Source organism: Sceloporus undulatus, chromosome 3 (genome assembly GCF_019175285.1).
Source record: "Sceloporus undulatus isolate JIND9_A2432 ecotype Alabama chromosome 3, SceUnd_v1.1, whole genome shotgun sequence".
Classification (NCBI taxonomy): domain Eukaryota; kingdom Metazoa; phylum Chordata; class Lepidosauria; order Squamata; family Phrynosomatidae; genus Sceloporus; species Sceloporus undulatus.
Window position 1 is genome coordinate 200,300,877 of NC_056524.1, and position 27,468 is coordinate 200,328,344.

Genomic DNA, 27,468 nt, shown 5'->3' on the forward strand with positions numbered 1-27,468 from the left:
TAGTCTGGTAGTTTGCATTTACAATGAAATGAACTTAGGAAAGCCAATCAACAAAAATCTGTTCAGCAATTGCATGGAAGGTAGCACACAGAAGAAGATGCAGAGAAATAAGTGAGAAGGGCACAAAACTTTTGAAAAGAACATTCAAAGGAAACTCGGAATGTTTTTCATTGACGCATACAAAGCTTTTGATAGCTTAAATTGGGATTATATGTTAAGAACTCTACAAAATCTTGGAGTGGGAGAGAGATACTTCAGTTGGATAAAAAGCATATATACCAATCAAACAGCAAGACTAATAGTAAATGGTGAGAGAACTCAACAATTTAACATTCAAAGAGGAACAAGACAGGGATGTCCGCTATCGCCTCTATTGTTTATTATTGTAATGGAAGATTTAAATAATAGAATTAGGAAAGATCCGGAGATCCTAGGTGTGAAAATTAAGAAATTTGAGTTCAAACTAAAAGCGTACGCAGATGATCTAGTGGTATTCTTAGAAAATCCAAATTTATGTGCACATAAAGTAATAGAGGTTATTGAGAACTTCGGATTAGTTTCCGGACTTAAAATAAATGTGCAAAAATCTGTAATAATAACAAAAAACCTATCACCTAAAGAGGAGAAGGAATTACAGACCATTACAAACTGCAAGGTGGTAAAAAAACCGAAGTACTTAGGTATCTGGATATCAAATAGGAACATTGATCTATTTGAAAATAACTACAACCATATTTGGAAAAAAATAAGGCAAGATCTTCAGAAATGGTCTAAATTAAACCTCTCCTTCTCTGGCAGAATCGCTGCCATCAAAATGACTGTCCTACCCAAGTTTAACTATTTGTTCACTAATATTCCAATAATCGCCAATTTGAAAAAACTAGAAGAATGGAACAAGGAAATAAGGAAATTTGTGTGGGCAGGGAAAAAACCCCGTGTCAAGTGGAAAACATTAATAGATCTCAATATGAACGGAGGATTTGACCTGCCAGACTTACAATTATATTTTGAAGCAAATTGTCTCACTTGGGTAAGGGACTGGGTAAACTTGACAGATGAAAAACTGCTCGCCATAGAAGGCTTCAATAACCGTTATGGTTGGCATGCCTATTTATGGTATGACAAACACAAAGTTAACAGAGAGTTTGAACATCATTTTGTGCGAAAAGCAATTTTAACAGTGTGGCTCAAAGTAAAACATCTTTTTTATGTGAAAACACCAGGATGGGTCTCACCCCACAAGGCTTTTTATAATAGAACCCAAATCTCCAGTTGGTTGAGGTATGAAGATCTACTCTCAAAAGACAACTTGAATAATTATAAGTTTAAAAAATTAGAGGACATTAAGAATATGGACATTCAAAAGCATTGGTTTCTCTACCAACAATTGACAGAAAGATTTAAAAAAGACTTATTAACGGAAAAATTTGAAATCAAAAATACTGAATTGGATAATGTGCTACGAAAAGAACAAAAGAAATTAACATCCAAACTCTACAAAGTTCTATTACAAAGGAAGGTGGAAGAAAATGTAATAAAAGATTCCATGATACAGTGGGCCAGGGATCTGGGAAAGACAATTGAATTGAAAAGCTGGCAGTACGCCAGAGAAAAAACACGAAAGTTCACTGCATGTCAAAACCTACAAGAAAACTATAAAAAAATGGAAGCAAGATGGTACTTGACTCCAGCCAGACTGGCAAGAATCCACAAAGACAGTAGTAGCCAATGTTGGAAATGTGCAAATACAAAAGGTTCCTGGTTTCATGTATGGTGGGAATGTCCCAAGGTAAAGAAATATTGGAGTCAAATTCACGCATGTATAACTAAAAGTCTTGGGATAGATTTTGATTTAACCCCAGAAATTTATCTGTTAAACATGACTAATAGAATACCCTGGGAAACAGAGAAAAGACACTGGCGTAAAATCTTATACATGGATTCAGCAGGAAGGTTATTACTGGCACAATATTGGAAAAACAACGAAACACCATCAATAGATGAGTGGCTACTGAAGATATATGACATGATGGAAATGGACAGATTAACTAGAATTATTCAGGGAATAGATGAGGAAGAAGTGGAAAGGGAATGGGAGTCACTAAAAAATTTCTGTGAAGACAGATGGAAAGATGTCTAAATAAATGTAAATCTAATAGTACTATTAAGCAATCATAGTTAACATATAGAAAATAGGGCGTTATAAAATAAGTAAGCAAATGTTTAGACTGGAGTAACAGAAAAAAATGTAAAGTGTTATAAGGGAACTCTAATATGGAGAGTAACAAACACATAGGCAAATGTTGTACTATAGGAAGTTTATTTGTTATCAAGATCTTTGAAGATACAGGATCATCATATGTAATAGTTCTGATTTGAGATGTTGGAAGCCTCTGCTTAGTTTGTGTTGATAATGTGGAATGATGTATATCTTCGTATTTTAAGCAATAAAATTTAGAAGAAGAAAAAAAAGAAGGGCACAAAACATTTAGAGTGTTTATACAAACAAAAGAAATAACGACTGAGATGAAAGAAACTGTATGGGTTAAATTCCAGCATTAATGAATGATCTGTAGACACCCTTAGGCTCACATATCCCTTTTTCTATACTAAAAAGGGAGGTAATTTGAAGCTACTGCCAAACAATTGTTTATTGTTTTAGCCAAATGCAGCAAACTATACAGTTTGCCCAAACTTCATATCATCTGACTGCAGCTTGGGATCTCAGCAGTGCCATCATTGGGAGATGTGGAGGGGGGGTGCAGACCGCACCTGGTGACACCCGAGAGGGGAGTGTCATCCAGTGAGATGGTACACCCGGCATGGGTGCTGGACAAGTGTGAAAGGGCACTGTGTCCCTTTCTCACTTCCTAGCAGCCACTGGAGTGCCTTCCATTCAGCATGGTTACAGCCATGTTAGAGCCCAACTGGACCCTGGGGGCAGACAGCCCCTTCTGTTTGGGCTCTGGCAGCTACACACATACTGGAGCCCAAAAGGCCCTCCAGGGGCCTGGCACTGCCCCCTCCAACAGCAGTGGCTGCTGGGAGGGTAGTCCCTTCCTTTTGGAGTTTAGCGCAGGCACACTAGATCCCAAATGAATCTCCAGGGGCCAAGGTAGTCTGCCTCCCCCCTGCACCAGGTGACATCAACCCCCGGTATGCCACTGGATCCTGGTTTGTATTGTTACTATTTTACAAATTCTATCCCACCTTTCTCCCAATATAGGGACTGAAGGCAAAAATATAAGGACTCGGTAAGAATTAAAAACAATGTAAAAGAATTAAAAAGTGTAAATATAACATTTAAAAAACAATGAAACAATTTAAAAACCAAAATATTATACATTTAAAATATTAAAATGGATTAAATCCTATATACAAATCTTGCCATCTAAATTGCAGAGTATTCAAAAGCCCAACTCTTGTCACTTTGAAAAAGCTTGATGACACAAAAATGTTTTTACTTGCCAACAAAAGCAAGTCAGGGATGGACCCATCATGGCTCCTCTCTAAGGAGGGAATTCCAAAGACTGGGAGCAGCCACTAAAATTGCCATTTCCCTTTCCTTTCTTCCCACCAAACAAGCCTGAGAGGGTACTTCTGACAATCTAAATGGGCTCATAAATAGCAACAGCAATAGCAACTACATTTCTATATCACTTATCAGTGAACTAGTACTCCCTAACTGGTTTATACTGTGTAAGCCAATAATCCCCAACAAACTGAGTACTCATTTTACTGACCTACAAAAGGATGGAAGGCTGAGTGGACCTTTGAGCCCTCCTCTGGGATCAAACTTACAACACTGATCGATCACGGTTGTGGTTGCAGTACCAGCATTTAACTACTGTGCCACCAGGGCTCCTTATAGAGAGGGATATAGGGTTATTCAAATAACCTGGACCCAAGTCCTATATGGTTTATAGGTTAAATCCAGCACTTTGTACAAAAAGTGTACTGTTTCTAGACATAGCTTCAAAGTGTGATTTGTGTCAGTTTAGAAGCAGACATTTCTAAATCTCGTCAGCTTGCACACAAAGTAAGGGAAAACTGCAGGAGAGAGTAGTCACTGTAAAAGGGGCTGGAATAATTATTCATAGGTACAAGTCTCAAAAATCTCAAGTGTAAGAACTAATTACATCATCATCAAATTAAAGAGAAGAAATAGGAGGAAGATGTAGACAGGTTCAGAAAAGACAAGAATAATTTAGCACAAAACAAGAGAAGATAAAATTAAAACCGAAACCAAAGACAGGTAGAGAATGTAATGAAAGAATGGGAGGATCTGGTGTCAAACAACAGTTGTGGCACAGGAGATAGAACAAAGCGTGTGAGTAAAAGAATGAATTCAATAGGGACACAAGAAATCATCAAGTCCCAGCAATGTAGGAAATTTGCCATCATAGGATTGTCCTGGTTTTGATTCATGATGCTTGCAACACATGCCCTCCTAGTATAAACCTACTGATTTTAAATAAAAAGATTTTCAGTTATGATGAAACACCATACAGAAGAAAAACTCACAGTGCACTTTGCCTGCTTCATGACAGGCAAACATTAGCATTATATTCCACATAATAATTATAGTTCATAGTTTCCAGAATGTTTTGAATATTTGATTCCTCAGTAAAGAAAGTCCACTTATAAAATTTTATAAATTATTACAATGTCATGGGTGTGTGTGTGTGGAAATAATCAGTCTATTGCACATGACTCTCAGATTATAGTTGTGTGGGTTTTTTTATTCCATTACCTGCTACGTTTTGGACCTGCCCAGAACATGTATACAACCAAAACTTAATTGATAATTTGATGAGAAGTTATACCATCATAACAACATGGGCACACAGCAGCTTTAGAGATTTTCTCCACCTCATCATTGCATCAGAGCTTCACAGATAAAACTATGAATGAGACAGTATGGGGCTAGGGATGCCATAACCCGGCTGCAGGTGGGACAATCCAGCATTTGGAGGTGCTGGCCCGGTTCCAGTCTGGTTTCCCGGCCAAAGTGGGATTGTCCCACCTGTGGCCACATCCGCCCCCGCCCGCGGCTGCTCATACAGCCAGCCAGCCACCCACTTCCACGTCCGCCTCCTCCTCTGCCTCCTCCTTCTCCTCCGCCCCACGCACGCTCCCTCTGGCTGCGGCCAACCACCCGCCTCCTTCTCCGACCTCCTCCCCTGAGCATCCCCATTGTATGGCCGCATGTTTTAACAATGATAGTGATGATGATGATGAGGAGGAGGATGCCTTTTCTGGGTGTTTTTGTTGCTTTGAATGCTAACAAGCCTGGCTTGCTTAGACAAAGATAGTGATGATGATGAGGATGGTGATATTGATATCAATCAGCTTCTGAGGCATGCGCTCACTCTTTCTGAAGCCGAGATAGTGTGACTATCCAAAATGCATTTGGGTGCTTTGAATGCTAACAAGCCCGGCTTGCTTGGACAATGATAGTGATGATGAGGAGGATGGTGATATTGATATCAATCAGCTTCAGAGGCATGCGCACACTGTTTCTGAAGGCGAGACAGTGTCACCTTCCAAAGTGTATTTTTGGTGTATTTTTTGTGCTTTCCCTTGACCAAGTAGACAATTCTGAGAAGTACAGTTGGTTCAAGAAACCTGAAATGGCAAATCCACTTCTTGTGAAACCACCTTGACATGTTCAATATGCATAGCCATGTTAACCCATGCTAAGTGTTAAACCCAAGGTACTTGGTTATGGAATAAGCCTCTGAAATATGCAAGAGGCCATGTTAAGTAAAGCCATGTCCAATGCCCAAATGTGCTATCGTGTGTTTTGGCATGGGGAGGGGGGTGGTTTGGCTAGAAGGGGAAGTACATTTCTGCCATCTGTCTAAGAATAATGCCAAAATGTCCTCCATTTTGATCATGCCTAAGAAACATGCATTTATATTAACATTTTTTTTTTAAAAAAAATCATCAATTTTTGTGTGTGTCCTCCACTTTAAAAATGTGTCCTACATTTGAAAATGTTGTCCTACATTTGTCCTACATTTGTCCCGGTTTGGAGGTCCTGACTTATGAGGCACAAATAGAGAGAACCTTTTGTGTTCCTTGCTTTAAAATTAATATTCCACCAAAGGAAGGAATGGGGTGGAACAAGCAGACTTTTCATGAGAGCAAAACCACTACAAATTGTGCAAGAGATGGCATGATTTCTATCAACTCCTCTATCCTTTTGCAGCCTACTGCACCGCCTGTATACTATTCCTAAGGGTTGATGGGAAATGTAGGGTGAAAAACCTCATTCTAGGAACAGAACAATGCTTATGGTTCCCAGGTACTGCTTGCAACTCAGCATGATAACAGAAGGGCTTTCAGTAGAAGCTGTGCAGAGAGTGACTAAACAGCCAGAAGAACGGTCTTTTGTTATCACAGATCGTGAGCAATGTCTAAAATACCACTTTAAAGAAAACATCATTTTCACTAATAGTATTGGGCTTCTGTCACTCTGGGGGGGGGAGCAGTTGGACACCATTTTAACTGCCACGGATCAATGCTATGGAATTCTGGGATTTGTAGTTTCGTGAGGCACTAGAGTGCTCTGAAAGGGAAGATTAAATATCTCATAAAACTACAATTCCGAGAACTCCACAGCATTGTCATGGCAATTAAAGTGGTGTCAAACTGTTGATTTCTGCAGTATGGATGAGACCATAGTAGGAACTCTCTTCCTAGAATGTATAAGTTGTACCAGCATCTAAAGAAAGATATTTTTTGAGCAGAGAAAGTTAGTTGAGTGAAGGACTTGATGTATATGTTCCTTCACTTGTTGCTTTAACATTTTTATTTCTTTAACTAGTGTTAATCAAAAGAGTACCACCAGTAATAATCAGAGAAGTATACTAGGTCTGATTGAGAATTAACAATACAGTACCAAACAATAGCTATGCAGATTTAATATATTCATTTGCATTTTAGCTCTGCTGAAATACCAAGGGAACAAAGATTCAAAGAGAATGTTCCTTCTACTTTAAAAAAAAATTGTGAAAAAAATCTACTAAAATCTAATGGCACTCTGAACACCAGATTTTACAAATGAAACTGCTTAACAGCATCTTTCACACCTTCACTAATGCAGATTTCTATTTTCTTCTTGGCAACTTTAAACAGTATCTTTTGGGTAGACAAGGCTCCACTTATTTTGAAATGAATTCAAGTTGTGTTTGTAACTAACAACTATGCTTCTGCCAGTTCTGCAGATAAAAAGCTTCAGAATAGTATAAATTGCCAATAAAAGGGGAAATATTTACCAAGTAAACCTAATACAACAAAAGCCCTTCAGATGCCATCAGTATAAATATTCTTGTGTGTTAACTTAAAATTGCATGAGCAGCAATGGCATGTTTTCATAGCACATTTAGTGAGAAACATATATTAGACTTCATTATAACTGAAAGTCTGTGTTTATTTTTTCCACTTGTCTGCCCTTGACAAACTCACAAGAAATAACAAGCTTTTAATATAAGCAATGTGTACTGTTTAATTTACCACAACCTAAAGCTTAACTACTTGATTTTATAGCAGATGATTACAGCACAGTCAAACAACTAAAGAGCCTCAAACAGTAGTTATTTGCAATGGCATAGAATTATTAAATATACTAAATGTCTTCAGTCATAAGGAAATAAGGTGCATATTTTATTCTTTTTTGAACCCAACAGACAAAACAGAGTGTCTAGGTAAACGCATTTGTATTTACAGAATATTAGACTGAATATAGGCCTTTTAATGAGAAGGTATCATACTGAACTGCCACAAAAAAGACTCATGCTTTGGCCAAGAATTGGCAAAAGGGACAGGAGGAAGGCATAAATCAAGACAAGTACAATGTCACTCAGAACTGGTTGTGACTGACAGGGCACTTAGTTTCCAGAAGGTCTCATGATAATCATCATTGATGATTTCCTCTGGCACAAGTTCAAATGTTACACGTTAAGGATAATAAGTATTTAAGATTCAGTGCAATAAGGCAATGCTATAAGGAGAAAAAAGAAACCCTGTTCTCATAAATTTGGTTTAACAGGTTCTTCTAAAGTAATAAGTAAATTATTTTTCTGATCACACAGGAGAAGCTTCTAATAGCAAACAAGGTGGCAGCACAGATTTCTTACCAAGTTTGCAATCTTGACAATGTGGGATAGAGTGAGAGGGGCAGGTGGGGCAAAATCAGCTCAAAATTGAAGGGGAGGAGGAGGAGGAGCCAGAGCTCACCAGTTAAACAGTGAGTCCTTGGTATTTGCTGGGTTTTGGTTCCAGGACCCCTGTGGACACCAAACTCTGTCTCAGTAAATACGGTGTCATTGTACAATGTTATTTCTCATGTAAAATGGTAAAATCAATGTTTTTAAAAACACACACATATTTCAAGCCATGGATGGTTGACTCAGTGGATGAAGAATCAGTGGATACAGAGGAGCAACTTTATATGAAACCAATCCCTTAGCCATTCTTCAAAAGGATGCTATGGGGAAAAAAGTTGTACAGCTGTATATAGCACATATTTGCACAATAATTTACCACAGCCCTACATAACTAGCTACCCTGGCTTCCTGTAGATGCACATGCTGCGCATGACAAAATAGGATATACCTGCTTCAGCACAACAGAACAAAACACTTTCTTGAAAATTACTTTTTACTACTTACTTCAGAGATAATAAACTGCTGAACAGACATCTGAACCAGGTTTTATAATGTCCTGACTGCCATACTTATTGCCACAATATTTGTGTCAGTTATTTAAGGCCAAGGTAAAAAAAGTTATTTTCTGTATGCAGTTTCACTCTCATCTCACATCCATGAACACTGTGTACACATATCTGAAGCACATGTATTATATGCCATTCAGCTCAGGAAACAGATCATAATTTATAAAAGGTGATGCTAAAATAAATATCTTAAATGTGCCAAATATTACTTGCTGTTTTGCTAGAGTGAATTAAGATAATTACGTTTTTTTAACTCGCAATAGTACTCTAACTGCTCACAATACTAGTAGTTAATACTAGTAGTTATTACAACAGTACTATAACTTCAGTATAGTATCATTTAGGCATTGTCCAATGACAATGGAGTTTATCGCACAGGCCCTGGAATGGGCCTGTCGTGTTACAAAAGGGGTGTGTGATGGGAACGGGAGGCAGCATACAATGCATCTTACCGCACAGGAGAACGACGCCAACGATGGCGGAAGTTCCCATTGCGTTCCGGATGCATTCGCTAGGGGGCGATTTTCAGGAATGGTTTAGAGGTTTTACTGAAAATTGCCCCCCCTAGGACACATCCGGAACGCGATGGGAATTTCTGGCAGCATTGGCAGCATTTTCTGTGCGGTAAGATGCGTTCTATGACACCTCCTATTCCCAACATGCCCCCTTTTGTAACGCCACAGGCAACTGTGTGATAAACCACATTGAAAGTAGTTCCTGTCTCCTGATCTGTCATCATTCTGTGTTCACAGACTGGAATCAAGATCTAGAAAGACCTGGATGAAGATCCAGCACTGTGAAAACGTTACTGGAGCTTTTCCATTATCTCCCCTCTCTACAGATGTAGGCAGCATTTTAGTATTTATCTGTACTCTTAGTCTGGTTCAATGTCCAACTTATGTTACCTCCAATATGGACATTCAATAGGACCAAGAAACAACAGACCCCTGCTATAGAACACATCAGTGCTCTGCCTCCCTTTGTATCTGACAAGTCTTGCAATTTTCTTTCCTCCGGTTCAGTATGGCTTCAATCTCCCTTCAGGTCAAATTGCTTCCACAGGCATTTTTGATTACATAACTTTTATTAATCAACTAAAAAGAACATGACATTATACAAAATAAATTAAAAATGAACAAAATGTGCAAAACCTTATAATTAGATCCATTAAAATGTTAAACGTAAGGAGGAAAACAAAGTAGCAAAGACATTTCCTTTTCTCCATCTATTTTCTGTAAAATATGCCTCAACAGCGACTCTAATTACCTTTGTTGCTTTTATTTTCTTATTTTCCAATACTGGCAAAGCCTCACATGAATTCAAGCATTGAAAAGATGCACACACTGTCTTTCTCCCAAATTATGTACCAGCATTCTATATTCTAATAAAAAAATTGTGAAAACCCTTTGTTTTTGCTGTGTGACAAATTCATATTATCCTAAAAAGATTTTATAAATCACTAAGTTGATTCCAGAGATAAATTTTCAGTGAGATAATCATATCCCTACAGACATCCTGGGAACTGATAGTATATCTATATTCTTTCCATTAAAGGGATAAACATATGTCTGCCAACCCCAATTTCACAAAGCATGTCGAGATGACTGTTTCAAAATTATAAGGTTCTATGTAAGACTCAAAATAAAATGCCATGTTAAATGGATGTCAAGAACACTCTTCAAAGCAACAGAAGACTGCAAGAAGTGCTGATCACCAAGACAGTTATGAAAACTGAAAAACTGAAATACAGGCAGCCCTCCTTATCCACGGATTTTTTATCCATGGATTCAAGCATCCATGGCTTGAATATATTTAATATATATATATGAATTTCAATAGGCAAATCTTGATTTTGCCATTTTATATAAAGATACCATTTTACTCTGCCATTGTATATAATGGAACTTGCGCATCCATGGATTTTGATATCCATGGTGGGTCCTGGAACCAAACCCCAGTGGATACCAAGGGCCCACTGTTATTGATAATAATGTAAATACAAATAATAAACAAAGTAAATACAAAAAAGCAATAACAATTTAGTTCAGTATCTTATGGGACTCCATCCAACTACAATACAAGTGGGCTTGCGAATGCAACATGAATTCTCCTCCTCCTTCTTCTCCACTCCCTTCACACTTTCAAAGTAAAATATAAATTATCCCCAATGTTCCAGAGCATCATGGAATCTACTATGTGCAACCTAGCTGAATTGTCTTGGGTAGAATGTGACCTCTCCCATACATTGGTTACCTTCATTTAAAGATGGGAAATAATTAATTTCACTGCAGAATATAAAATATGAAGTCAAAGGCTTTCATGGCCGGCATCCATAGTTTTTTGTGGGTTTTTCGGGCTTTGTGGACATGCTCTAGAAGAGTTTATTCCTGACATTTTGCCAGCATCTGTGGCTGGTATCTTTAGAGAATGATGGCATAGAAGAGAGGTGTGGGGGGGTGTGTATACACATACACACACACACACACACACACACACACACTATGTGACCCTGGTTAGGCAGGAATGATTTCCATGTTGATCTGTGTATTGGAGTTTACCGCATACCATGCAGCTGTGGATAGGTCTACATAGGGACCACCAAACACAGTGTACAACCATGAATCAAGGAACATGAGAGACACTGCAGACTGGGCCAGCCAGAAAAATCAGCAGTAGCAGAACATGTTATAAACCATCCTGGGCATAAAATACTGTCTGATAACAATGAAATCCTGGACCATGCCAACAACTACCAGGTCAGAATGCGGAGGGAAACTATTGAAATCCATAAACATCTGAATAATTTCTACTGGAAAGAAGAAACTCTTCAAGTGAACAAAGTTTGGCTACCAGTCATGAAGAATAGCAAAATGAGGACTCAACAAATGCAAATGGGAAATCACCTAGGATCAGGGGCTTTCCCAGCAGATAATGATCACCAGTTAGCAGACACTAATCCTCCTTTGCATATCCTCCCACCTTGAGGGCCTGGCATCAACAACAAAACAATACACAGATCAACATGGAAGTCATTCCTGCCTACCCAGGGTCACATAGAGTGTGTGTGTGTGTGTGTGTGTGTGTGTGTGTGTGTGTGTGTATCCAGCTCTCTTCTATGCCAACATTATCTGAAGATGCCACCCACAGATGCTGGCGAAACGTTAGGAATAAACTCTTCTAGAACATGGCCTCATAGCCCGAAAAACCCACAAAAAACTAAGAATATAAAATGTTTGGCAGTCCCATCTGTATAGCTAGATTACTGCACTACACTCTTATAGTGCTGCTATTCCACTTTAACTGTTACATTCTGGGATTTGCAAATTAAGGAGGGGGATTTAAAATTCTTAGCCAGAGAGCTGAACTACAAACCTCAAAATGCAAAGGAGGCAGCCAGAACATTAAACGTGGAATAGCAGCACTATGAGTGTAGTGTGGTAATGTGGTAGATTACTCAAATCAATCTATAAAACTTGAGAAAAGTTACTAGAAAAGAAATCCAGTAAATGACCATATTCTGACAGGTTCATATCAGATCAACCATGCAGGTCAGAACAGTGCTCTTTAAAGTGAGGAGGGGGCATTTTTCAAAAATATACATCCACATAAACCATACTTCAATCAAATTCCTTGCTCTCAATTACTGTTCAAAATTTTTGAGATGATTTTACCATGATAATTTTCTGCACTGAGTGTTTTTTACAAAATTGTATTTACATTTCTTATGAAATGCATGGCAATGGCAGCTATTTACCATGTCAGAGAGCAAGTTAGAACTTATTTATACGCACAGGTAAAAGACATAATACAAATTAGCTGGAGCTGTACAATTTTACACTGCAGGTGCAATGTGCATGTTTGAATGCCAGCTTACTGTAACAAAGCACTTTGTAGAAAAACAGAATATCAAGGAAATGATAAAGTTAGAGCTCTCTTCTTGCTGTGAAAATATTTCAAGGACAGGATACATTTTCTGATGTGTGGAATTCAAGCATGCACCTCTCAAACCTCAGTCCAAAATGGTAGAGACATAGGAATCACATACAATCTGATTATTTGCATGGGTAGATTGGTTTTAGTTCACAATCATTTTCCATTTAGTATTTCAAATTGCAAATAGAAGCTGTCTTAATATGGAGACAGATTTATATATGGGAAAACCTCAGTGTGAATTAGTTCAGCCACAACATTTCTTGAGTAATTAACATTTCTTGAGTCATAAACGCTTCCCTCTCCATCTTTCAACATGCACAAACTTTGGTATTTTGAGCACAGATAACCCAAGACTGAGAGCATTGTACCTCTTTACATCTGAATAAAGTCTGTAATTTAATAAGAATTTTATTGAACAAGCTCTGAATCAAGGATAATATAGGGGCAAAACAGGAAAAAGCAGCTTGAAGGTACCTTTTCTGAAGCCGCATTGAAACCCCATCAACCACACCACCTGCTCTGAAGGCAGCTGCAGTGAATATGTCATGCCTGCATGGTGTGGCTTCAAGCTGTGCCACTAGATTCTTTTTTTTTTTACTCCTCTCCACCATCATGCATGGGCACCATCACAGGAGAACACCACTAGTGACAGCTATTCCATTGAATGGCTGTCCCTGTGAACCTGAACACAGTTGCATGTGCAGCACTCCACCAGGATAGGGCATTGGAGCAGAGCTTTGCCCATGCAGATGCCATTGTTACAATCATTCCCCCCCCTCCCGCCATGACTGTTCAGGTCTGCATGTTACTGCTTGGCCCGTTTGGGACCACAGGAGCTGCTGTCCTCGAAACCATGGTGTCTGGTTACTGCGGTCACATGGCAGTCCCACAGTGATTGGGGTGGGAGCAGTCTTTGGCTCTGTCCCCATATCTCTCTGTAAGAACTGGGCAATGAGATCTTTAGGAGAGGCCCCTCTGTCAGTCCCACTATCATCACAAGCATGGTTGGTGGTCACACAAGAGGCAGCCTTTTTGATGGCTGCCCCTAGGCTCTGGAATTCCTTTCCAGGAAGACCACAATGGCCCCTCTTTTGCTGCCCTTAGACCGGCAATCCTCTTTGGCTTAGAAACGGAGATGATCACCGCCCCCAACAATCAGTTACAAGTAGACATTCATGTCAAGGGACTACCTTTATCTTTTTTATAGATGTAAAAAATTCTTAAAATTTATAAACTAGACTGAAGACAAAAATCTGATTTCTTTTTTTTTTTCTTTTTTTGAAGAAAAAATAAATTGGAGAAATTGAATAATGCTAGGCTTTGCACACTGAACATCACTTTGTGACTGTAGGAACAGAAAATGCCTTGTATATATAATTTCTATAACTACGGATTTAGTTATCTAAATAAACAATATCTGACTTTTTGAAAGCATAACCGTTTAACTAGAATGAAGAAATGAAACAAGCCCCAACTTCTCCTACTAGTACCCTCCTCAAACAGAAAACCTGCTAGCACTGACGTCTTGTTTTCTAGACTTTCTTCTTAACCAGTTAGTATGACAGGAAGAATAACTCATAAGAGCTTACAGGATTAGTACTTTTTCTTCTAAAATATCTGATCCTTGACAGCTGCAGAATGTTAACAGTTCTTAAGCATTTTTCACAAACCTGGTACAATGTGTTTCAAAATATAAAATATGAACACAATAAAAATGTGTATACAGAGAAGTATTGTATATACTCATGTATAAGTCTAGAAATTTTAGTCAAAAATCAACCCAAGAAACCTGGGTCAACTTATCCATCTGTCAATGTAAGTTCTGCACACAGGAGAAAGAAGTTCAGATAAGTAAGGAGGAGCCAATCCATGGAGGGCTTTGAAAGTCAACGGCAAAAGCTTGTACTGGATGAGGAAAGGGAAGGGAAGCCAATGAAGGAAGGATAAAAGAGGAGAAACAGGGTCAAAGCGGCAAGCTTTGTGCAGCTGAATGCTGTACAGAGATTAAAGGATGGAGGTGTGAAAGAGGAAGCCCTGTCCAAAGAAGGTTTCAATAATCTTGTCACGATACCACTAGGGCATGGACCAGAGTCTTAGCAGTAGAGGCTGAGAGGAATGAAAGAACAAAAGTCACATGATATATTCTCACTGCTTGTGACACGGCAAGTTATTCATTTATCTATTTTATTTTTATCCTGCCTTTCTCTCAAAGTGGGACCCAAGGCAGCCGCATATAAAACATATAAAACACATATAAAACACATTAAAACAACAATTAAAATCAGAATTAAAATAAAAAATATTAAAAAATTACAAATATAAAATTTAAAACATACAAGTGTAAAAATAGTAATTTATTTCCTCCTATTTTGAGTGAAGATCTCATGTCTGCTGCTCTCTAGTACAGAAAAGAAGATTGCTAAAACAAACGATGCTTGGGAAGCGCACGTGTGTGAAAGCCTGACGTGCTTCCCAAGCATCAGGGAATGGTCAGCTCCTGTCCAGCATCCCTGAATCATTCAGAGAGAGGCAATTTCCTATGAACGCAAAGTTTCAGTTCATAGAAAACTGCCTCTTCCCAAACGATTCAGGGATTCTGGAGGGGAGCCGCCAATTTCCTGACGTTTAGGAAACATGTCCTATGTGCTTCCTAAACGTTTTAGAAGCATTTTATCAGCGCTTAAAGGCTGCTCTGAAAATCTCCAAAGATAATGCTGGCATGTATCTGAACTAGGCTCTGACCATCAGTCCCAGTCATTTAGTACATAAACACCAGAACACTTCCGATTCACACCCCTCATCTTGAGATAGATGTGAAACAATGTGGTGCTGTGTTTAGCACTCTAGACTAGGATTTCAAATCTGTGTTCAGTCATGTAGCTCACAGGCTGATGGTGAACTAAGCAACCTACAATACTGCAAAAAGCTCAACACAAAATGAAGCAATAAACCATAAATACCACCTTGAGCTCCATGCCCTATGAGGAATGACTTAGGGAACTGGGGATGTTTAGTCTAGAAAAGGGAAGGCTAAGACGTGATATGATAGCCCTGTTTAAATATCTGAAGGGATTTTATATTGAGTAGGGAGCTAGCTTGTTTTCTGCTGCTTCAAAGATTAGGACCCAGAGCAATGGATGCAAACTACAGGAAAAGAGATTCCACCTCAACATTTGGAGGAGCGTCTTGACAGTAAGGGCTGTTCGACAGTGGAACATACTCCCTTGGAAGTAGTGGAGTATCCTTCCCTGGAGGTCTTTAAACAGAGGCTTCATGGCCATCTGTCGAGGATGCTTTGATTGAGAGTTCCTGCATGGCAGGGGGTTGGACTGGATGGCCCTTGTGGTCTCTTCCAACTCTATGATTCTATGATTCTACAGTATTATTCTATAACTGACATGAATTTAATAATTCCTTACTATAAAGTAGATATAAGCAGATTCATTCCTCTCTATCACATTATATCTATGTGGCTCTCTTACCCCTTCAACTGTTTTCCCTTAATAATGAATTTCAGTGGCCTTTCTTCCAGCCTTATATGTGTGTGAAACATACATAAGCTAAGGACAAGGTTATTATTAATTCAGTAGTGAAAAAGTATTTTCAAAAATATAAAATATGCAACCTCATAAAGCTAGGTAAGAAAATATTCTATGGTAACATAGCTATCATTTTTGTTTTTAATTATATGGAAGTTTGAATAGTCAGCTCTGAAATCCAATAAACTGCTTCCAATAAACTCATTTGAATATCATATATTCAAGAAACTAGTAGTAAAATATATAATTTTATAAGGCTTATCAATTTATTTTAGTCTTTATTATATTACACATCATTCACTAAGGATGACAGTATGCTTATTTAGTTAGATAGCTAATGTATCCCTGAAGAATAAAGGGTGCTTTAATATATCACTTTGCTATAGAGTAACTAGATAGAGAGTAAAAAAAAAAACATTTTGTCAACTTCAGGAAATAAGACAACTATTAAGAATTATTTAAAGCATCATAAAACACCAAGAAAATGTAAAACTGTCAATAAGAGGAGAAATTAATACTCCTTTTGAATACCTCCCCAACGAATATAGCTGCAGCTTCTCAAAATGTGTACATCCACATAACAAGAGTTGCATTAAACTGCCAAGAGGGTAGGTGAGACCATTAATAAATTAACATCTTAGACATCAACCAAGTCTGTAAATTAACATGTAAGAAATACATCACCTAAAATGCTATGTGTTTTCAAAGGCTTCAGGAAATTAGGTTTAGTTTTGTATTACCATCTGAAATATCCACTTTGCACCCTTGGATATGTATTTATATACAGCATCTCATACTGGTCAGACAAGAAGAACTGCACTTATGTGACTGAAAGTTTCATATTATTCTGAAACTGATGAATTGAAGAAAGGTGCACACCACTATTGTTACCAGTAAATGGCATATTTCACTAAAATGTGTATAGAAGGAATTCGATCTTGAGCTCCATGGGTAAATGGCAGAATATAACTGACATGAATTTAATAATTCCTCACTTTAAAGTAGATGTAAGAAGATTAATTCCTTTCTATCACATTATAATTATGTGGCTTTGAATTCAATTATGTGTATACAAGGACTAGTTGATATTTTTCTCCTACCCAAATAGGAAGATAATTTTTATAGAAATATATTTGCAAACCGAGAGACATAAATTGTCAATTGCTACCAAACCTCTGGAATAATGAGACCAGACACAAACAGGGCCATTTATTGGCCTATTTATTAAATTCTTAACGGAACTGCAACTAATACCTTAATAAAGACCAAGTGTAGGAGAAGCTGCATCCAATGTCTTACTACAGACCACCTCTGCAGTTTACAGGGACGATAAGACCTGAGCCCACAATGACAGTCCAAAAGTTGGGTTGCTGGTTGGACTGCTTGCATAAGGAAGTCCAACAAGAAGTTCCCCTTCCTAACCTGCAAATATTATAGTTGAGGTATTCCTTCAGCCAGACTCAAGGTCCATTTCTTTCTGCCACCCCCCAGGTCACCAGGCCCATAGAGGTGTTTCCAGAAATTTTCCTTATACCCAGTATGATGTCCAAGGTGCTCGCTGTGATCAAATCCAAAATTCATGCCAAAAGCAATATTAATCAGTCCAATTAGAATTAAACTTCTTTTAAGCTAAATCAATATTATTTAGACACCACCGAAGCCAATTTCCTATAATGCCATCGGAAACAGTATGGGGTGGGCGAAAAACCTGTGGAAAAGAGGGGAAATTTTTACCCGGCCCACAGGCGACCAAGTAAACTTCACACTAATCCAAAGGTGAGTAGATGGGTCACTGAATTCCTTCGGAATGAAGCTGCTTGGGGGCAACGTGCTAATCTTACCCCAACCATGCCCCCAGCAGCCAATATGTCATGGCAACCATACCATGTGGCATGTTTTAAATCACTAGTCTCAAACAGTGGAAGGACAGCATCCCAGCATGGAGGGGGTGGGATGGCCATTATCTCATTCCCACATGCAAGAACAAACAGTTCAGCAATTTTTCTTTTCTCTCCAAGAATACAGATGTTTCAGCAAAATTTCAAAGAAAGAGTCAGTCTTCAGGACTGCATTACAAGGATTCTATTTTGCAAAAATACAAATGGTTTTCCTGCAGAAATGGTTTTGGGAAGAAAAGATGTATTTTGCACAAAATACAGTGGTTCCTAAGCAAGCATTGGGGTGAAACAGACTGCCCTGAAGGGGTGGCTTGAAGCTGCCCCTGAGAAAGCCAGATTGGAGCCATGGCAACTGCATGCCATGGCAGCAATCCACCTTTTGCCTGCCCAAAAACATGCGGCAAACAGCTGATCCTTTTTGCACTGGCAAAAATCTGGCTTTTCTGCCCCACTGCAGACGGAAGCTGGTTTTCACATTCTCCAGTGGAATGTGGCATGTAAACACCACACTGCTGGAGCACCCAGAAGCTGGCCCACATTTGGGCAGCCAGGAAGCGTGAGGCCAGCTTCTGGACAGCTTCAGAGCATGCAGCATCAAAAAAACCTGCTCTGAAGGCACCCAAACAGCAGTGCAAAGTACAGTCCATTTTTCCCCCCACAAATAGCATATTCAGGGAAAACCAGTATGGTGCAATGGTTTGAGCACTGTACTGAGACACTGGGAAATGAGGATTCAAATCCCACTTGGCCATGGAAACTCACTGGGTAACCCTGGGCAAGTCACATTCTCTCAGTTTCAAAGGAAGGCAAGCCCTCTCTGAACAAATTCTGGCAAGAAAATTCTGAGATAGATTCACTTTACAGCTGCCATAAGCTGGAAATGAATTCAAGGCACACAGCAACATCCAGGAGAACTCATGTAATTTTTCTATGTAGGGATCTGTTTACATATGCAAACTGAGTAAACATATACAAATTAAATATAGTTATACAAATTCCTGTACAGACAAACCATACAGTTTTTTCCTGCATGTCTTTTTTGCACAAAAAAGTAGTTTTGCACAGAAATAAGTATATTTAATGCAAAATACATTTTCCTGCTTCAAAACATATTTTCTGAAGAAAACCACCCATATTGTTATGCAAACTAATTTACCCAAGTCCTGAAGTGTAAAGATTCTTGGGATTTAATTCTGATTCCTCAGCAGAGTGTTACTGGTGTCAAGAAGCACGTTTTTCATTGGGGAAGAGAATATTGATGAGTATTCTTTACATTTTCCAAGTATTATGCAAACCAAGTAGCCAAATGAATGTCTCTCAAAATTATTTACACCTGTCTAAATAGTAGGAACAATACAGCCCTCAGGATCACTTCAAGAGTCCATCAGGACCAAATTTCCAAAAGCAGTCTAAATGATTCAATAAAGGGAGACTATGTTTTCCCCACACATTAGAAGCAAAACTTGTTTTTCACTAATAGTGACTCAGTTGCAAATCATGCCCAGTGATTTACCACTCGCAAAACTAAATCACTAATTTAGGAAATATTTTCAAGATGTTCTATTTATGAAAACACTAGAAACAGAGCTTTAAAGAACTTACCTGTGCACTGGCCTCCATTTGTTGGATCTCCATAATATCCTGGCATACATGTTTCACACTGTTTTCCTGTAGTTAGATTTTTGCACTGATCACAAACATTGCCATTTACACATGTACTATGTCCATTGCACTGGCAAGCTGTAATTCAAAAAAGAGAAAAGTCATAAGTGGATTTCTCCCTTTTGGGGAACCAAAACAAGAAGCCAAAGAATAGCAATTCACACAAAATACTGAAAACTGTGATGACTGTTACAAAGTCATATAAGACTAAAGGAGTATCAGTTTGGCTGAGATCTATAAACACTACACCTTGTTTATTTCATTACCTTTGTGCAATTTAAGTTCCTTCACTCATGAACTATGTTTTTCCACCTGCTGTATATGAGCAGAGGGAAAATCTACATGCACCCTAGAGATGAAACACAAGGTGGAGGGCTGAGTAGGAAGAAATCTGATGACAGCAAGTAGAGATTTCCTATTTCCTGAAGCCCCCACTTATATTGCTAGAATGATCAGGGCACTTCAGTCATATATTCCTCAACATTTAGCCACAAAATAAAACTTAGCCTGGGACCATTCATATGAGGGTTCAAAGTTATGCTGATAAAAGGAGTCCTGTTTCTTCACACCTGGATTCACAACTGAATAGTGGTAAGCATACCACTGTGAGTACTGCACAGAGAATTGAGAGTGCTGAGATCAGATCAAAACATATCCTGCACCCTTGATGTTCAGTGGACCATTTCAGGAGTACAGTATATGCTTGTCTATAAATCTAAAAATCTATGCCCAAAAATTGACTCCAAAATCCCAGGTCAACTTATTTACAGGTCACTATGGAAACGTGATAGCAGCGCTTTCAGATTTTTCCCATGCTGTGTGGACAGGAGTTTAGCAAGAAAGAATCAAGCAGAAAGAGTCCTGTGTGAGTGATTGATATTGCTGTTTGTCTAAGAGTCCCCCTCCCGCCCATGTATCTGGCTGAAATGAAAGCTGAAACGATAAAGAAACGACTCAGTGAGAATCTCTCTTGTCATACACACACATAAACACACTGAATGAACCTCAAGTTTTACCCTCGACCTATTCACGGGTTATGGCAAAATCCATAATTTTGGCCCCCAAATGACCTCAACTTATACATGAGGTCGACTTATAGTTGAGTATATACGGTACTAATGTGGTGCACTGATCACAAGCCCTCAGTAGACAGTGGTCAAAAACACATTGCAGAAATAATCCAGTCTGAGACTGCTTTAATTGCCCTGGTTCAGCTTTAATTGCCTGGGATCTGTAGTTTATTGTGGCACCAGAGCTCTCTGACAGAGAAGGCTAAATGACTCACAATACTACAGTTCCCAGAATTCCCTAGCATTAAGCCAGGACAGTTAAAGCGGTCTTAGACTGGATTATTTCTGCAGTGCGTAGGACCGTTATGTCTTCTCTCTAATTGTCTCCACTCAGCCATCTCTCCCACGTATATAAAAAATTCAGAATCTGGATTGTCTTACATTCATGGTAAGAAATGGAAGCAAATGAATGGCTATGCAAATCATAGCAGTCTCAATTCCCAACAGATATCTTTGGTGTTTATCAGACGAGCTCTTAAAGAGGTACTATTCCAGTGTGACTCCTCTAGCTGCCTCCTGTTGCATGCTGGGATTGGCAGTTTTAAGGAGGGGTATTTAGAATTCTCAGGCAGAGAAGTTCAGCTCCTTAAAACTGCCAATCCCAGCATGCAACAGGAGGCTGCTAGAGGAGTCACACTGGAATAGTAGCTCTTTAAGAGCATAGTGTGATAAACATCTATGATTCATGTGAGAAAAAACTGATGAGCTGTAACCAATAAGACTGAAAGGTTGGATGCACTATTTCAGAATTCAAATAGGTACCAAGTGATAAGAGCTTTTGAGTAAGAAACTTGCCTACCATAAAACACTGAGATCAGCAAGAACAGGCTACATTTCAACCCCATTATGACAGTATTTTTGAATACTTATTTATTTGTTTCCATTCAGTTTTAAAGAAAGGGTAAAGTAATATCAAATAAAGCATTTTCAGTATGTCATCACAATGAATTAGCTGTTTTTTGCAACTGGCATATGGTGAGTCTTATTTCTTGTGATCTCTACCCAAAACATCCTAACAATGTTCTTTTACTATACTAGTCATGGCGTATTTTTATATTGCACTAGATACCAACACAGGAGAATCTTAATGAATGAAGAGTTACTAAACCCAGAATCTAGAGTCTTGAGAAGTGATTTTTCACTGCTTGCATGCCTCACTTATTAAATTATGTTTCAATGCTTGTACAATAATCAGAGGTTAGTAAGATATTAGTCTCATCAGTTTCATATGAGTAGATGGTACATTCTTTTCTACATCATAGAGCATTCCTAAATTATTTTGAATCTGCATGTACTGTTTCTCTTTTACTGAATTCTTTCTTGTAAAACTGATTAAGTGAAGATTGGTGTGTCATTTAATAAAACTGATAATGGTCACTAATTTGAGAACACTGACATTCTTGTTTTGACGTTTATTTAGTGTCTGTCTCATTAGAAATCTCTGCAGTACTGCAGTGATAGAGGAAACCAATTAATCAAAACCCAGTATTCATCTTCCGATAAATTAAGAGGGGATATCTGAGAAAAGCAATTTGGATCCCCCTAACCCAAGAAGAGAGTTCAGAAGACCTAAAATGTTTTCTGATACCCTCCAAACCAATACACTTATTTTTTGCATCTATTTGTTGCTCCATCTAACAGTAACTTAAAAAGGGTTTTGTTGAATACATGATGCCACCGTGAAGGGTCATATGTCATTATAACACTGTATAACTGCACTTTCTTTGTGACATAACAGAGATAGGTGAATTATCTTTACGGAATCACCTATAGCACTGTATTGTCCCCATTCTGAATTAGGGATAGAAAATAAAATATTTGAACAGTATAAAAATGAGTTCTTCAAGTGTTAGGTAATCCTTGTGAGGAGAAACTTTTGAGAATCTTCACAATTTTGGACGTATTCTGCACAAATTCCACACGTGGTATTTTTGTGTGGAAAATATCATTGTTGCAAAGGAAACAGGATATTTGCACAAAATAATTCTGCACAGACACTTTATCTGTGTAAAAAAGGTGTTTCTTGGGCAAAACAAATTTCTTGAAAAACCACATTTTACACAGAATAAGCCCTCAATTATAGCATTTTCTGCAAAGGAAACATTATTTTCGCCACAGTAAATAATGGTTGGAACTCACTAGGGCAGTTAGAGATACACATTCATGACTGTTTCATATAGAATCATAGAATTACAGAATCATAGAATCGTAGAGTTGGAAGAGACCACAAGGGCCATCCAGTCCAATCCCCTGCCATGCAGGAAATATCAGTCAAAGCATCCCGGACAGATGGCCATCCAGTCTCTGCTTAAAGACCTCCAAAGAAGGAGACTCCACTGCACTCCAAGGAAGTGTGTTCCACTGTCAAACAGCCCTTACTGTCAGGAAGTTCCTCCTAATGTTGAGGTGGAATCTCTTTTCCTGCAGCTTGCATCCATTACTCTGGTTTTTGTTCTCTGTAGCAGCAAAAAACAAGCTTGCTCCCTCCTGAATATGACATCACATATTTAAATAGGGCTATCATATCACCTCTTAACCTTCTTTTCTCCAGGCTAAACATCCCCAGCTCCCTAAGTCGTTCCTCATAGGGCATGGTTTCCAGACCCTTCACCATTTTAGTCGCCCTCCTTTGGACATGTTCCAGTTTCTCAATGCCCTTTTTAAATTGTGGTGCCCAGAACTGGACACAATGTTCCAGGTGGGGCCTGACCAAAGCAGAGTACAGTGGCACTATCACTTCTCTTGATTGAGACACTATACTTTTATTGATGCAGCCTAAAATTGCATTGGCCTTTTTAGCTGCCGCATCGCACTGTTGACTCATGTTCAACTTGTGGTCTACTTGGACTCCTAGATCCCTTTCACACGTAGTTTCATTCAGCCAGATGTCCCCCATCCTATATCTGTGCATTTCATTTTTTCGCCCTAAGTAAAGTACCTTACATGTCTCTGTTGAATTTCATTTTGTTAGCTTTGGCCCAGCTTTCTAGTCTATTCAGGTCGTTTTGAATTTTGATCCTGTCCTCTGGGGTATTAGCTATTCCCCCTAATTTGGTGTCATCTGCAAATTTGATAAGTATGTCCCCAATTCTTTCATCCAAGTCATTAATAAAGATGTTGAATAGCACTGGGCCCAGGACAGAGCCCTGTGGGACCCCACTGGTTACTTCTCTCCAGGATGAAAAGGAGTAGCTGCGCACTCTTTGGGTTCGGCCAGTCAACCAATTCCAAATCCATGTAACAGTTACCTTGTCTAGCTCACATTTTACAAGCTTGTTTGCAAGAATGTCATGGGAAACCTTGCCAAAGGCCTTACTGAAATCAAGATATACTATATCCACAGCATTCCCTTAATCTACCAAGCTGGTAATTTTATCAAAGAAAGAGATCAGATTTGTCTGGCATGACTTGTTTCTCTGAAACCATGTGTTGACTTTTTGTGATTCTGGAATTGCCTTCTAAATGTTCACAGACTCTCTGTTTAATGATCTGCTCTAGAATCTTTCCTGGTACTGATGTCAGACTAACTGGATGATAATTGTTGGGATCCTCTTTTTCCCCTTCTTGAAGATGGGAATGTTTGCCCTGTTCCAGTCTGCTGGGACTTTTCCTGTTCTCCAGGAGTTTTCAAAGATTATTGCCAATGGCTCCAATATTACATTTGCCAGTTCTTCTAATACCCTTGGATGTAGTTCATCTGGTCCTGGAGACTTAAATTCATTTAGATTAACAAGGTATTCCTGTACTATGTCTTTACTTATTCTGTGCCGAAATTCCCCTGCTCCCCATTTTCCTCAGGTTGAGCACCCTTTGCCTTTTCTGAGAAGACTGAAGCAAAGAAGGTGTTGAGTAATTCTGCCTTTTCTCTATCCCGTTAGCATTTTGTCTTCTTCACACATTGGCCTACCATTTCCTTCTTTTTCCTTTTGCTGCGAACATATCCAAAAAAGCCCTTTTTATTGTTTTTAACCTCTCTAGCAAGCCTGAATTCATTCTGTGCTTTTTTGACTTTACCCCTACAAATGCCTGCTATTTCTTTGAATTCCGTTTTTGTGATTTCCCCCTTTTTCCATTTCTTATACATGTTCCATTTCAAACTTAACTCAGTTGAAAGTTCTTTAGTCATCCATCCTGGTTTCTTGAGACACTTTTCTCACTGGAACTATTTGAAATTGTGCCTTCAGTATCTCCCTTTTCAGAAACTCCCATCCATCCTGAACTCCCTTCTCTTTTAGTATTTCTGACCATGGAATTGCCCTCAATACTTCTCTAAGTTTACTGAAATCCACTCTCCTAAAGTCTAGAATGTGTGTCTGACTATGCCTGGCTTCTCCTTTCCACTGTATAACAAACTCTAGGAGAACATGGTCACTTCCACCTAAGGATCCCACCACTTGCACCCCATTAACCAAGTCATACTTGTTGGTTAGGATCAGATCTAAAATAGCTGGCCCCCTTGTTGCCTCTTCCACCTTTTGGACAATGAAATTGTCTTCGAGGCAAGTGAGGAATTTGCTGGACCTTGAGGATATGTATTATGCCTACATATTCACTAGTTTAGGGAATGCATAGAGATCATAAAAGTCCCCCAGTCCTAACATACTGGACAACAGCCACTGCAAGTGACACGGATCTCTTTCCTTGCTGATCAGGAAGCAGCTGGCTGATATTGCCACCCTGCTTTGCCCAAGGAATCTCCAGTGCAATGGGGAATGGTGACAGGCATCACGCTTCTCACTCATGGGAGGGGGTAGAAATGCTAGTCACCTGCTGCCAGATAGACAAGGAAACAGACCTCTATCATTCACAGCATCTTCGGGGATTGGGTGAGTCAGGATGAAAAACACTACTTAGCTATCTAACTAAGAGGGTTGCACAGATAGGTGAAACAGAATTATAGCCTATATTTCTCTAGGGAAGTAATCTATTTATTTATTTATTTAGGTATGGAAGGTTTTTTTTACTGTGGGAAAATGCTGTCTCTAATATAAAATACCAGGTACGAATATTGCAAAGACCAAGTCTCAAACTGTTAATAGTAATTGAAAAGTAATTGCATAGTTTTTGCAGGCATTCTTGAAGCCAGACAAATATTGCAAAAATTAGTCATTGTTTCCTTTGAGAGTGAAATTAATGAAGAATTATATCCCTATTCTTAATGTGCATCAGGGATTGAATGCAGCTGCTGTGAACATTTCGATATTCTCCCTTCCTCCAAGTTATCAAAATGCAAGAACACTTCTCATGGGGCCAAAACTGTTTATATGAAATATGCCTTCTTCTCTTTAAAAGTTCTGGCATAGCTGCATCAGTGTAAACAAAGTCTCCCTATTACAATATATAAGTAAGAGGAATCTTCACGTAGTTCTGCCCTGACAACCAGGAACCAGACTTAGGGGCAAAATAGGCTACCCCTTCCAAAGGCTGATTGGGGCCATGGAAACTGCATGTCATGGTCCCAATCAACCTTGGAGCCACTCATTTTGTGGGTGATAAAAACCTGGCTTTCCACCCACATCATGGCCGGAAGCCAGTTTTAAGATGCTCTGGCAGCATGCAGCGTATAAATGCCATGTGCCAGAATACCTGGAAGCCGGACCAGGTGTGGGCAGCCAGATGGACTTAAGCTTGCTTGTGGGCATCTTGGGACATGCGTCATCTCTTCACTGGAAGCCGACTTTCGATGCCGGTCTGCTCCAGTCCTTACTTTGTTTTAAACTGATTATTAAAGCCTACTCTAAATAGGTGCGCAGAGATACTAAGTGTATATGTTTACAGCTTATGGCAGCTTTAAGACAAGTTTTTTTTTAAGTATAGCTACTTTAGTTGGCTTTTATTGTATGTTTTTGTGCTCTGTACATCTTCCTTGTTGCCTGGATAACAAAGACCTTAATTTATAATTCTAAAAATAAAATAAATAATAACATTGAAAGGTATAGGTATAGAGCTCAAAACACTTCATACAGTTAATTGTATTGATATTTAGTTATGGGAATTTGCTGGCATAGTTAATGAACTGAGATAAAATCATAAACTCAAAATGTTAAATCACTTGAGAGCTTGGGAGTAGTACTGCTTGAAAATGCATCAAGATACTAAGTTTTAGAACCAACCTCCAAGCTTATTAATTCTGCAAAGAAAAGCTGTCTAGCTCAGGTACATAGGGTATACCATTCATGTGTTAGAAGCAAATTATAATAGTAGAAAAAGTCTGCATGGCTTTCACATAACCTTTTCCCCATCTTCAGTTAAACTAGAAGAGATTTATCAGCTTTTGTCCATCTGCCTTTTATTTCTACTACTACCTTCATTACTTCCCACAGTTTCCCTTTGTTTTATTCTCTGGAAAACTAGAAAAGGTAAGGTTGCTTAAGGCAGATAAAATACCCATCAGTTGGAATATTATACCCATCACTACAACCTTGGTTATATAAATAAAATATCTGGACCTCTGAAACATTTTTGACTCAACACTACTATCCTGAGTCAGCAGACCTTCTTGCAGAGGAATTACATCAGGTTTTACCCACAGTCTCTTCAATATTTCCAGTTATTCTCAAGCCACAGTCTGTTTTAATAATAATAATTTTTTTAAAAAATTATATACCGCTGTTCCTGTGCAGATC

General features: G+C 38.7%; 1 protein-coding gene across 2 annotated transcripts in view; it reads right to left on the minus strand.

Moving 5' to 3' along the window:
- The window catches only part of ATRNL1 (attractin like 1), a 693,411-nt gene that overhangs the window by 467,051 nt on the left and 198,892 nt on the right, over nt 1–27,468 (minus strand). For both annotated transcript variants that reach the window (XM_042457618.1, XM_042457619.1), the window contains exon 19: nt 19,713–19,850. In XM_042457618.1, the coding sequence (XP_042313552.1) occupies nt 19,713–19,850 (138 nt within the window). The remainder of the gene's footprint in view (nt 1–19,712; nt 19,851–27,468) is intronic.